This window comes from Arvicanthis niloticus, chromosome 16, assembly GCF_011762505.2.
Source record: "Arvicanthis niloticus isolate mArvNil1 chromosome 16, mArvNil1.pat.X, whole genome shotgun sequence".
NCBI classification, from domain to species: Eukaryota; Metazoa; Chordata; class Mammalia; order Rodentia; family Muridae; genus Arvicanthis; species Arvicanthis niloticus.
In genome coordinates, this window is record NC_047673.1 from 16,761,687 (window position 1) to 16,776,176 (window position 14,490).

General features: G+C 38.2%; 1 protein-coding gene across 1 annotated transcript in view; it reads right to left on the bottom strand.

The window, feature by feature from the left end:
* Positions 1-14,490, bottom strand: part of Adam18 (ADAM metallopeptidase domain 18) — a 63,313-nt gene that overhangs the window by 37,976 nt on the left and 10,847 nt on the right. The window contains exons 4-12 of the mRNA XM_034520456.2: positions 13,872-13,950; positions 13,327-13,403; positions 11,299-11,467; positions 9,124-9,189; positions 7,552-7,623; positions 7,223-7,389; positions 6,311-6,392; positions 2,131-2,267; positions 631-814 (exon numbers count right to left, since the gene is read on the bottom strand). Coding sequence (XP_034376347.1) covers positions 631-814; positions 2,131-2,267; positions 6,311-6,392; positions 7,223-7,389; positions 7,552-7,623; positions 9,124-9,189; positions 11,299-11,467; positions 13,327-13,403; positions 13,872-13,950 — 1,033 coding nt within the window. The remainder of the gene's footprint in view (positions 1-630; positions 815-2,130; positions 2,268-6,310; positions 6,393-7,222; positions 7,390-7,551; positions 7,624-9,123; positions 9,190-11,298; positions 11,468-13,326; positions 13,404-13,871; positions 13,951-14,490) is intronic.

Consider the following 14,490-nt stretch of genomic DNA (forward strand, 5'->3'; position numbering starts at 1 on the left):
GGGGGTTCTGCTAGACGGGTATAGTATGCACCAGAAGTTGGCTGATAGAATTATAATGAAGGACACCTTTAAATTTAGAAATAATTTTTAAAGACACCCAAAAGCTTGTAATTGTTTGTTAATGAGGTAAGGCAACATACTATAAAATTTAAAAAACAGTTGGAATCATGAGATACAGGGGGGAAAACTGAATCAAAGTTAGCATGTTTCAGCAAAAACAGGTTGGAACCAAAGGAACTTGTAACTGAGTAGTGGCCAGAATGCACCTCATACATTCATACACTCATTCTATACATTCAAAATATACTTCGGGCTGCCAGGTGAGGCAACAGCCATGCAGCAAGGTCTGTGGCCCACACTTGTCTTCTCAACTCAAGAGATTCCTAATACACTTGCTGTCCTGACACTGGGGAGACAGAAGTAGGAGGGGCACAAGTTCAAGGCTAACCTGGGCGACACAGAACCTATCTTACGAAAGAAGATCACAAAAGAGGTGTGGAAAAGTAATTCACTTGTTTTATCTTCATCTTCATATGTCAATCATATGGCAAAGATATCATAGTATAACAACACTGTGACAACATGTGTTGTGCAGACAGCAACAACCATGGTCAAACATGAGAGACTCACCATCTCATTACCACAGTCACATTCCTCACCGGCTTCCATGATTCCATTCCCACACACGGGTTGCTTTGGTGGCAATATGTGCACATTTGACAGGTCACCAAGACATTTCGAGTCAAACTTTGAAGCATAGTGCATGTAGTCATGCATGCTACAGTTGCTAAAAGTCTTCCTCCCACTGGAACTTCTACAGTGAAAAAATATTCTCTGATAAACCAGCCTGTTAAAACACCACATTGTGACAATGCTTCATTGGTAAATCACCTGACCCTCAAGACATGTGGCCCACAAGATGACTCAAATAAAAAAATGTATACCTTAAGTGGAGGTTAAATGTAAAACTGGAGTTGTATATTGCTTCTTTTAAATATAATCCACAATACTATGTTTCTTACAAACTGCTATGATTGTACTCTACCATTGGGTTAGACCCATGACTGTGATCAAGACTTAATAAACGCCAGGAGTTCTGATTAACCAGTACAGATTCCACCCTCTTCAGTTCACTGTCTTGTTAAGTATCATCTTTCTCCTCTTCATTTCTGTCCATCTGAAGTCGGTGCACAGTGCCTCTCACTTGTAAATTCTCTCCTCAGACCGCACACCCCAGCTCACAGTGCTCAAAATACTGTTCCATATATCATGCCTACTTTATCATTTCACATAGAACTCATCAAATTCCTTCACAACTATTTGAAAAAAAAATTGATTCAGATTAAATTAAATGTATGTTTATCAGAAATGTGATAACTTTATAAGTCATCTAATATGATAACATATGCTTTTTTCTAGAATTGTTCACTCTATTTTTTTAAACATATCTATTTATTGTCCTTTGCCTATGGATTGTCTGAGTTTTTTAGGTAAGGAATCAGAATGCACGCAAATTAATGACATTTTCCCCCTTCAAATTCTCCCTCTGTTTTTTTTTTTTTTTTACATTAAAATAGTAACCAAAGCTGATAGAACTATATTGCATTATTAAGGACGTCTTTAGGCAACAAAGTAGTAACAGTATCATGTGCTGAGATAAGACTTTACAGTTTTCCTCAACATTGTTTTCCTCTAGTTCCCTCCAATAAAAATATTTTAATAATACTACATAGCACTTTCCAGACTCACACATCACATGAAAAATATTTTATATGATATCTTATCAAATATAATATAATTTACCAACTTATAATATGGAAATTAATAAACAATCTCAATGTTTATCAAATCATGAAGTTAATCTTGGAAGAACATGTGTAAAATTAGTCATGATTAGAGGCTGGAGAGATGGCTTAGCAGTTACAAGCAGAGGACCTGGGTTTGGTTCCTAACATCCACACTGTAATTCACAAACTTCTGTAATTTCAGTTCTAGGAGATCATAGATCCAGTAGCCTCTTCTGTCCTTAGTGGGCACCAAGCATGCACATGCAGGCAAAACATGGATAAAATAAAATAAGCAAACCTAATAAAGAATTAAAAAAATAAAATTCATCATATGAATTCTTACAATGCTTCCTGTTGCATTATGCATGGAGCTCTGAGACAGGAACAATTATTAACATCGTCATATGTTAATCCTATGTGAAGGCCAATCAGTTGAGCGATAACCACTGAGAGTCCTTCCAAACCTATGTCTTCTGGATACTAAAACAGAGACAGTTGAAGAAAGGAATTATTATGTGAGGCTGAAACAAAGGCAAGTGATAATATCTTTGCAATAACAAAATTTTATGCTTCACTTCTTTTTATGTTGAGTATACTTTACAATAATTTACTTTGCTAGACATGTCTATGCTAGTTGGCTACTTTAATTTAGCTGCAAGTTTTTATTTGTGCATTCATTAAAGTCAAGTGAGATATAAATAAAAAACCTACAAAACTACACATATTGCACACGTATGTATAACTTTAAACAGAAAAATTCTATCGGTATGAAAAAAAAAGTAGCTAATAGTTATACTTCCCATATCTGTAGTATCTAAGTTTGAAATCCCAACCGTTAAAATTTGAAGGTTAAAACCAGAGCAGGGAAAGCATGGGTAATGACACCCAACCTGGGAACATCAAATTTTGTTGTAACATGGAGGAGCTGGGGTCTTAATGCCCAGTAACACGGGAGCCATGGTCTTCTACTTTTAAAATAGTCTAAAATAAACTATTGGTTAAAGTCATGCAAAGGAAGAAACTCCTCAAAATAAACCAACTTTCAAGTTAAATTGTTCAAAGTAATTCCAGTCACAAAGCCATCAGTATGAGTTCTGCAGATGTAAAACCTGTCATGCTTCACCCTTCTCCAAGGTCTAGCTTGGTGAATGTCTGATGTTCACCACATCCTACCCTCCTTAAGCCACCACATCTGGCCTGATACAAATCCATTGCCTCAACCTGCTTTTCTATACACCATCAATAAGCAAACAGAGAACGAGGCCATGGTCACAACCCCATGCACAATAATCCCAAAGAAAAGAACTTGACATTGAGAGACTATTATTGAAGACGTCACATGCTTCAGTTATACAACATGGGGATATCCAGCTGGAGGCTTCATCCATAATGGATAGCTGTCATAGTGCTGGGAGGTACTGTGCACACTACTGGAGGAGAAAAGGGATCATCAGGTTCACACATCAGTCTGAACACTAAGAGATTCGTTAACAGTCAGACTATAAGATCTGCCAGATGGTACAATAGTGGCATGCATACTTTGAGAGTAACCAACCACATTTTTGTTGTATTTAAGGCCAATCTATGAGATGGAACCTGCCACTGTCAACAAGACCAAGAATCTGTGGCTAGATAAGTCATGGCCCCTAGTAGAAAATCTTTTATTATTCTGCTAAACAGACACAGCGTCAATGCCTCATGACTCATTGCTATACCTATAGGTCTATGCATCTCTCAACTCTCATGAGAGAAGCCTCATCTTGCAGCAAATGGCAGTTAGCCCATAAATAGCCAATATGCAGAGAATAAGACACTTGGGAGTGCTCAGTCCTAAATGGGAATCTGTATCATACTCAGGAAACTTCCAGATACAACAAGGTAGACAGATGTATATATAAACTGATAGCAACTATGACAACATGCACAAGACCTGCACAAATTCAAGCCAGACAAAATCCCAGCATGGAAGAGGGGAGGAGACTATGAGGTCCCACCCCCTAGATGAGCTGTTGACATTTGATTGCTGCTTGTAGAGGAAAAGCCATTTTTTAATGACGTGAGACTCTCATACCTAGCAGTAGTCTGCCAGAACAAACTGGACATGATGGGTTTGAAAGAGAAGGCAAGGGAGAGGGAAGGAAGAGGCACTGACGGCGTGAATGTGATTTTTAAAAAACTATATAAAACTGTCAAAGAATTAGCATTTTTTGGTTTTTTTATCAAAAACATTTTTTTTTTTAAAAAAAGAAAGAAACATAAGTTATTTCTCAATCCAAGAACATCACTGCATGAGTGAAGAACTGTTATCAGGACTCATAGATCTAGGGGGTAGGTCTGATGCTGCTATGTATCAAATGCTAAATACTGGCCTCAAGCTCTGTTCCCCCTCCCCCAACACACACACAAGGAAATCCTCATGTATACCAAATGATGCTATGTAAGCCTTACCCCTTAAGCTACTCCTGATTGGTTAATAAAGATGTCTACAGCCTATGCTGGGCAGAAGAAGGGAGTGGAGCAAAGGTTCATAGGCTTGGGGTCTGAGGTAGAAACCAGGAAGAGGGAGAGAGGAATAAGGAGAAAGTTGCCACAGGCTTAGGTAGATCATGAGTGCAAGGCCATGAGGGCTGGCCTGATGGAGTAGGATAGCCCAGGTGGAACATGGTAGGAGATATCTCAGGATCACCACAGGTAAGTAGACAAAATAGGAGAGAAGGTTATATCTGCCGAGCTCTAGTGCTTTCAAGCTTATTATAAATCTAACGGTTTCTGTCTTTTGTCTGGGAACAATATGGTCTGATATGAGGTAGAAGCCCACAGTAAATATTTAAGGACAACAAGGGGGTAGCAACCCCCAGAATGGTAATAACCACTACACATAGAAAAGCACTCTCAGGGAGAAAGGAAATCTGCAGACGGAGAAGCAAGCAGCTAAACAGACTCGACTCTGTGCCAAGCAAGGACTGGGAGAGTGATCTCATTGTCTTCCCATGACCTTCCAGTCACCTGTACTGACACACATACAAGCCAGAGGGAAAGAAAACATAGGACACACAGTTCTCATGAAGTGCCTGGAACAGGGATTGAGAAGGTTCTGGATCTGAGAGCGTGTGAAGGACCGAGGCAAAAAGAAGTGAGTAGAGACACTGCAGGATGAAACAGAACACTAAAATTTGATGCAGCAAAATGATTTTAAACGTTTGCACATAATTAACACAGTCAGAGAGAAAAAACATAGAACCAAAAACTAAATGAAAATTTAAATAGTACAATCCATCAGGTCAGCCATTCATTCATATCCACATGGAAAAGGGATCCATATATCCAGCATATTGGAGGACAAGGGAGAGCATGTGAGAACTCAAACTCTTTAAATATTTGTACAGAAAAACATCCCTAATGCTGCGACCCTTTAATACAGTTCCACATGGTGTGGGATCCCCCCAACTGTAAAGTTATTTTTGCTACTATTTCACAACTCTAATTTTGCTACTGTTTGAATCATAATGTAAATATCCGTGTTTTCCAATGATGTTAGGTGACCCTGTGAAAGGGTAATTGACAATTGACCCCCAGAGGGTTCAGGACCCACAGGTTGAAAACTGCTGTTATTGAGGACACACCAAGCAATGAATAGGTGAGGGAGAAAAGTGTGGCTTTCAATTGCCAAGGAGACAACTAGAGACTAATAAATTTCAAGGTATACACACACACACACACACACTTAACTGAATATTTAGAAGAACCAAATGCCTTCTGAATTACACAGCTCCCGTGAGAGCTGGCTTCTTCTTTTCTCAGTCACAGAAACACGAGTCAGAGAAACGTGAATCAGAAAGGCACATGCTCCCAAGGAGACAAAGCGAGTACTGTCACGTCACAGCTGTGCCCCCTGCACTGTGTGCAGTGGCAGAAAAGGCGACACATCCCCCAGAATAACTCTAGAGTAGTGAAAGAAGTCTTTCTCAAACATGTAGGAAGGCAGCCATATTTTGGACAATCCAGTGTGATGTGATTTAGATCCAGGAATAGCCACACGTTGTGCAGTCTAAGCAAGTTAATATTAGTTCATAATTTGGCACACAAGAAAATAAAATGAAAAATGTGAAAATAGTGTGAAGAGTTATGAGGTGGCAAACACAAGTTGATGGCTTCTGCCACTTCCTGAATTTGGACACATGGAGACATCTTTACTTTTGGGCTAATGTTTGAATTACTTAAAACTCCAAGGAAACTTTAGTAACTGTTATGACCAGTCAGTGAAAGGATGTTTGAGGCTTTGTATTATACGAATTATGTTTGAAATTTGTAATGCAATGGGGCATTTTTAAATCTGAACAATTCTGTCCAAGAGAATAATAATTTAATTATATATATTATATATATGGTAAATATATTTGATATCTATATTTGGGATATATATATATATATATTTCTTTGAACCGTTTGGCCACTCCATAAACACATAAGTAGTATAAGGTTGTTGAAAAGTAGTGATATAGTGAAGAATGAAAACTACGTACCATACCAACACCTGCAACAGAGCTTTTACTGCACACTTCACCCGGTGACACTGCTCCGATGTGTTTCGGGTGTTTCCTGTAACTACATCATGATGGGCTGACTTTGTATTCATGTTGTTACGCTGAACATTACACAAGCATACATTTACCTCCTCGTGAACTGAAAAGATTACTTGAGAAACATAACAAGTTCCAATCTGGATATCTAATGAAGTATGCAAAATATCCAAATTATTGTAAAGACTCATTTGCTATTGACTTATTTTCTTCAGCTAGTTCCCAGATTTGATATTAACTTATTATCTGGAGTGCTACTAAGTCTCCCTTATTGTGCAGTAACTCCTTAAGTCATTAAAAGTTGAAAAGTAAAGAACTTTTAACTGCAGAAGAAGCAAATTTGATACTAAATTATCACAAAAAACCCACACAAATATATTTGTGTGAAAAAGTAGACATGAAGTACATAATCTATGTGGGTAACATTAAGCAATTTTTATATTATTAATGAAATTAGACTGATATAATTTGCAGTAAAGCTGATACCATACAAACTTATAGAATTCAGGATTTGTCTCACATTAATTCTACTTTAAATACAAAAAGATGCCAATATAAAATTGACCATCATTTTTTATTTTTAAACTATCACCTTTATAGCATACATGAATACCTTATTACATATATTTCAACACACACATATCTATCTATGTATATATATATATATATATATATATATATATATATATATATATATATGAAAGCCAGGGCTATATAAAGAAAAATATTGTCTCTAATAAATAAAGATATAGATATAATTTTCAAAGTGTCCTACAGAAAACTGAAGAATATGATAAACACAAAAATTTAATGGAATTATTAATCTGTTTGTCATGCAGAACTCTGTCTACTTACATGAGTAAGTGTGTTATTTCGTTGGACTGTAGGGTAAGGTAGTCTTGTTTCCAGCCCAAAAGTCTTTGTAAAATATCAGTAGCATTTCCATCAGTAGAAATTTGATTCTTGTCTGACCACAATTCCAAGGAGGATAACACAACACTCAATTTCAGCTGAGTGAACATCTAAGAATAGGATTACAGTATATGTTTCAAAACCACCAACTATTATATCAGAAATACAGAAAAAATTCACTGGATTACTCAGAACGTTAAACTAATAAAATATAAAATACAAATTATAGACATTTTTTCATGAAAATAGAAGTCTGAAAATTAAAAACTTACAGCATTAACAAGCCCAATAGTCTGGAAAATCTTCTGTGTTATGGCCATAATGTCAGATCCCATATAATCAAACTGTAATACAAATTTAATTTTTTAAGAGTAAATTTTTAAGTAAATTTTGAAATGCTGAATTATTTTGGTAGTACAGGACAAACATAGGGTTTATCAAGTATTTTTACATGCTATTTATTTATTTATTTACTTACTTATTTGAAACAGGATTTCTCTTTTTCTGGCTCTCCTGGAACACACTCTGTCTATCAAAATTTATGTACAAGGATATTAATAGCAACCTCACCCTCTATAGCCTCAAGCTGTGGTATCAAAAGGAAAACTATAAATTAACCTTCAAAAACACTGTACTGTGCAAAAGAATAGATATGACATAGTTTGTGACCTATGTTCCATGCTCACGAGATCCATAAACTTACAACATTAACAAATAAAAAATGTAAATGAGAACAAGGCCTGGGGTCTGTGTGCTTTCACCTCTACATGGATGTACGTGTTTTGATGTCTATGTGTGTAAACGCCAGAGTGACACAGTCTTCGATTCACTTTATATAGACTATATACTTCTATACAAAGTACTGGGGATTTCTAAACATTGCTTCTCGAAGTTCATTTGCACCAGGCTTAGTGGTATTGCTCAGAAGGCCCAGATAACTAGTTCCTTCAGCCCCTCCCACTGGTTTCCATTGCTTTATTCTCAATTTACTCTGCAACAGCAGCTTTGACTTTCCTATATTCTTGCTTACATGAGGGAATTGGCTAGCCAATATTTCCCCAGTTCTTACTCTCCAAGAGATGTGAATTACTGGTAAAGTCGTATGTTTCCATATGAGATCTTCAAACACCTCAGTTATCTCTCCCATCATCCCCTCTCCCCCCGCCCTACATGCCCATCTCTCTGACCACTTAAACCTCCACCCTCATTACTGAATTCATAGTCGTAACTAATTCTATGCTGCACACCTTCTTCAGGAATTCCCGTCTACATACGGGGTGAGACACAAGTTCTTGCCTCAGGCTGAGATCCAGATACTGTGTTTGATCCTCCCCATACCCACCATCCTAGGGTGATGTCCACTTCCTTTTCAGGTGCATCAACCTATGCAGTAGCATATTTCAGAGTCTCCTGATTTGGGCTCCTACAACTGTGTGCATCTGCCAAATCCTTTACTATCTACCCTAAAAACCTCTGCTATGAACACTGTACTAGTCCACTTTCTTTATATTAATGCATCACAGTGCAGTTCTCCGTAACTCTCTTATTCTTTAGTTGTCTTTTCAACATCGAACTTTATAAAGTATATAACATTGAGTGAAAAGGCTTTAAAAAGATAGTGGAACACACACACAAATAAACAAATACACCTGTGAGCTCAAAGAAAACCAACAATTTCTCTATTTTTTTGTTGTTGTCAAGGAAGAGAAGAAGGCAGAAATGGGGGAGGGTGGGAGGAGAGAGGACCTTGACAGAGAAAAAAGGGGATTGGATAATAAAGGGCAGAAGAGAAGGACATGAGAGAGAAGGGGACAAGATGGGGGCAAGAAAGAAGACAGACTTACCAAAAATTTTTCCACTATAATGTGCAATTTTAGACTTCGAGGTAACAGTTGTGAATCATTTTTATCCTGGAAAACAACCAAAACATATTAAGTAATTGTTACTGTGTACCGAGGTTTCTGAAAGCCGAAGGTAACGTGCAAAGAAACCAGGACAGACACACATAAAACCATCATCAAGACCTAGATATCAACAACTATTGTAGAACATTATTTTCTCTTCAAAGCATCCTTGACATGAGAGGTTCCCTGTGAGGGCTTCACTCTTACAAGGACAACTCCAGACATTGGTGGGTGCTGTGAGCACCTGATAGGCTATCCAATCCCAAGAGGTCTGCTCTAAACATATGTGCTGCCCTGAGTGAACTCAGTGGACTGTATTTATAAATCTCTCTCTCTGTCTCTCTCTGTCTCTTTCTCTCTCTCTCTGTCTCTCTTTCTCCCTCTGTGTGTGTGTCTGTATCTGTCTCTGTCTGTGTTTGTGGGTGTGTGCACATGCATGCGTACACACACACACACACACACACACACACACACACACACACGACAATCACACTTAAAGAATAAGAAGCCATGAATTTAAAGAATGGAAGGGACACGAGAGGAATTGGAGAGAGGATTGGTAAGGAGAAAATGATGCAAATCCATAAAACTTGAAAAGCCCACAGAACAGCTACCAGTTGAGAATTAGTCTTCATCACATTCTCATGTGCAGCTTGCTGGTCATTTGTGTCACACAGTCTGCAGATGAAAACACTGTGATTTTAAGAGAGGCCAGTTGGTCTTTTCTTTCCCTGTGGGTTGTGCCTTGGATTTGTCCCCTAGGTTCTAAATCATTTTCAAGTGTTTTCATTCTTAATAATGGTACACTCATGGTTGTTTATGGTGTGAGATTTCATCTGAGGCTCATTTTATTTCCAATATAGATCATGCAAACACATACTATCTTATATTGATATGTAGTTTCTATGTATCTACTTATCTTAATGCTGAGGTTTGTTTTTACAGTTATGTGAAATTCATACATTACTTTCAGAAAAATGTAGTCTTTCCTAAGCCAAATCTTACAGTCCCATAAATGAATAGTATTTTCTCCATTTACATAGTTCTTTATTAAATCAGCACTTTGTAGTTTGTATGTACAATATTTCTACACGTCTCCCGCTGTTCACAGGAGTGTGGTGAATTTTCATATGTCACTCTGATATTCTCTAAGTGTGTATTTTACCATGGGATGCAGAAATATTACACAGTCCTCTAGGGAATCCAGTATCATGATTGGTGGGGAGCTTCGAGATGACCTGGAGTATATCAAACTTTAATAAGAGTAAGTAAGTGAATTCTTAGGGCAAAGGCACACAGATGCCCACAGATGCCTCTCTGTTCTCGGAGAAACTAGCTCATAGCCAAGGCCACTCTCAAGGCAATTTGATAAATGTCTGTTTCTGCTGACGAAGAAAGGGGGCTTTTAATGGGCAACCAGCCCTAATGAACAAGTTTCAAAAGGCACAGCTTCGTCAGACTTCAGTTCTAATTAGCCAGAAGGATATATCTAGTCCCTAATTAAGTCAGAAGTATATATCTACTCACTTTATTGCTCGATATTGTCCAGAATAAAGTGCTCAGTGGGTACCTATCTTACAATCATATTTGGGGGATGAATGTGGCAGAGCCCCTCAACTAAGTTTCTCATTTCTATGCAACTTAGTATTTCCTGGGTAGGCTTATTAGTGAACCCTTTTAAAATCACAGTTTAATTGATGTTAAAGTTGACTAGTGTTTCTATCTTCAGTAATACAGGAACAATTGCCTTTCTTAGAAAGTATGTTTAATTAGTAGGTAAAGCTACATATGAGACACTGGAAGAACTTTCAGCGGGCTACTGAAAATAATGGCTAGTCTTCCTGGATTGTTTAATGGTTTCTGATAACAAACGTTTCCTTTGAAAAATAGCTACATGAAAATGATACAAATACACCATAAAAGCAATAAACTTTAAGTATAATACTTGGTAGTCTTCCAAGTCATGTGAAATGTGAATACTTTACTTCCGGGTATAGAACAAAAAGCTATGAAATGTACTATTTCCACCCACCAGCTGACTAGTCCCCCTTCATGACTGGCAAATGATAGGAGTGGTTTGCTAGTGTCCCTTGCCACCAGAACCTTTATGGTTACCTGCTCATTGAAATGATCTTTATCAAGTTGGCCTGTCTGCCAAATATGGCTGTAATTTTCTGCTAGCATTGAGCTGTTGTTCTTCACTTGATAAACTACGTGCTCAAATCTGGCTGAAGACTCCAGTGGCTCAATTCCATAGCTGATATTTTCCAATTGCAGGAATCCCCTGAATTTAGAAAAGTAATTATTATCAAAATCATGCACGGACCCCCTCAAAGCTATGACCTGAAATGTGAGACAGGAGAAACCACAGCAAAGCAGTGATCCTATGCATTTTTTTCCTGTTTGCTTTTGCATTCTCAGATCAGACAGGTAAAATGGAATCTGTAAAGGGTTAGTGCAGACAGAAAGACAAAAATGAGAATACTGGTAAGAGACAAACCAAAATCAAAGACAGCAAATGCAGGCAGTGATGAGGGAAGGGGGCTTTGCACATTGCTGGTGAAGATGTCATTGCTACTGTCACTGTGGGGACCAGTAGGAGTTCCTCAGAAGAGAAGCAGCAAAGGACCCAACTACTCCATTCCTGGGTATGCACTATGTTCCACCTTCATGACACAGAGCACCTGAGAAACCTTGAACAGTAAAGATTTACATCTTTTCATGATTTCAGGGATGCCAGCTCATGAGCACATGGCCTTGTTTCTGAGCCTGTGGCCAGGCAGAACCTCATGGTTCAAGGAAGTATAAAAAAACAGCAAGGCGGGAGGAGAACAAGACAGACACCAAAGAGACACAGCTCAGTGACCAAAGTCCTCTGCCTAAGCTCTTCCACCTCATTGGTGTTTGCACTGTGAACTCATGAGGGATCAATCTGCCAGCAACATTAGTGTCCTCGTGGTCCAGTCTTTTCTTCATAGTGACACCACCTGGGACCAGGTTTTCAACTCATAAGCTCAAGGTTGATATGCCACAAACAAAGCATGACATGTAGAGAGGAGCAAAGTCAGGGGACATAAAGGACACTTAGTACTGTGTTCACCGCAGCATGACTCACAGTAGCCAAAGTATGGGATTAGCCTAAGTGTCTGGAACAGGTGATGGCACAAAGGAAATAGGAGGTCTGTACACAGATGAGTAGTATCTGGCCATTAAAAAAAAATCATGCCAACTACAGGAAACCAATGGAATTAAATAACTCATAAGAGCCAACCATGGCATATACAGAAAGACAAGTATCGATTTTTTTTCTTCAATATGGGCTAGAAAACAGTGTTTAAGGGTGACTGAAATCAGGAAGGCTACAAGGGGAAAATGGCTACTGGGAAGAGGAAAGAGTGTAAGAGCAGAGAGCAGAAACTCAAACCATGCTGTGTACAGAAACGCCAACATGAGACTGATTGAGACATACAGCTAGCACCTATTGTAGATCAAATAAAAAACATATATTAAGGAAGATGACATTCTAGAAATTGATAAAACTCTAAGAAGAATGTTCTTATTGTTACAGGTAAGATTAAGGAAAAATGGAATAGAGAATAGACATCTCGAACAGCACCAACGTGGAAAGGAGACCCTGCAGAATATCCTCTCTGTTCTTGAGTAATCTTCTCTTGACAAACTTTTTTGTGTTTCCCATGGGAATGATGAAATCTCTTATTTCTGTGAAACCACTTGACTACTGAGGAGTCTTCTCTGCTAGCTGTCTCACGCATGGCACTATAAACTCATACCATATTGTATGGGCCTTTTAGATTTGAAGGCCAATTTTTCCCCATAGCTGAGATAATGACAGAAAATAAAACTCTAGCCTTTAAAATGCTCTAATGTTCCCGTTTCTCAAGCCATCCCTTCCTGCCCAGCATCCCAGAAACACCTCCAGGCAGGATGCTCTCAGCTGGGTTAATTTGAATTCATCTGAGTGACAGCTTAGGTTCAGGTGTCAATATGAATCAAAGGCCATTGGAGAAGAAACTTTCAGAGCTCCAGCAGAGGTCTCTCTCGACTTCTGTTCACTTGTCGCGATTTTACTTTAAAGCATATACCACTGTATTCATATATAAACACTCTCTGGGATGTTATTACCTGAGGCCAGAGCAGATGCTGAGTGTCACAATGGAATTTGGTACTTCATCAACATATCCTCGGTAATGGCAATGAGCCTGAAAAGCAAGTCACCAGATAACAAAACAAATTCGTCATTTTTTTAAACAATAGAATTGTGTTGTCAAATATTTCAGAAGGTCCATGATAGCAATAAAGTTGATATCAATTCATGAACTATGTAGAATGATTAATGCAAAGTCTCAGGAAATAAGATTTTTGGCTCTCTCTTTACTGACACATGTGTGTTTTCTCTCTGCTTCTATCTCTTTCCCATGACATTTTCATGTATAGAGGTCATGCATAGAACAGGTCAGAGTTCCAAGGAGGAAAGCATTTGAATTAGTGTCAACACGAGGCTTAGGAAGTAGCATCGACATAGGGTTTTCTTAGCACATGGAAAGCCCCAAGTTTACTCTCAGCAATCAAAAAAGATGACTTAAAGGGACAAATATTCTCATTATACTATACATCCCCTTCAACAATAAAACATAAGATAACAAATATCAAATACATCTGATTCTTACCGAGAAGTGTGAAGAGTCAGAATACAAAGATCCAGTTTCATTATATGTGTAAACCAAAAAGTTCTGGGATAAAAATGAGCTAGAAGTAAATGAATAAATAGAATTTAAGTCATAAGTTGATATTAATATATAAATTAATAAAATAATGTTAGGTGCAATGGATTTGAAAGAGTTAAAAAATTTTAAACCTTCCACAGATGGAGTCAAGAGTGCAGATCAGCTTGTTCTGCGCTCTGGGTCCTAGGAAACTAGCTATCCACAAGATAAAATAAGTAAGATAAGAGCTCAGAGCTGGGAGTTCAAGACAGCTTGACCAAGCACTATGGGTACCAGGAACTAAAAACTGACCATAAGATAGATTGAATAGGGTTTGAGCTGGGAGTTCAAGTTAGCGTGCCTGTGCACCCTGGATACCAGGAACTTGGCTGACCACAAGATAGATGGCTGATTATGTATAGGCTCTTAGAGAATAGCCTGTTCCTTGTACCCTGTTACAAACTAAATAATGGGCTAGGACTTTCCACAGGTACTCTCCAACAGCCCTCCCTTACTCCCCCTGGGTTGTGGTTCCCCCCCTGAGTTGTGGTTTTGGGCTTTAAATTCTCTCTGTCTCCAAAGC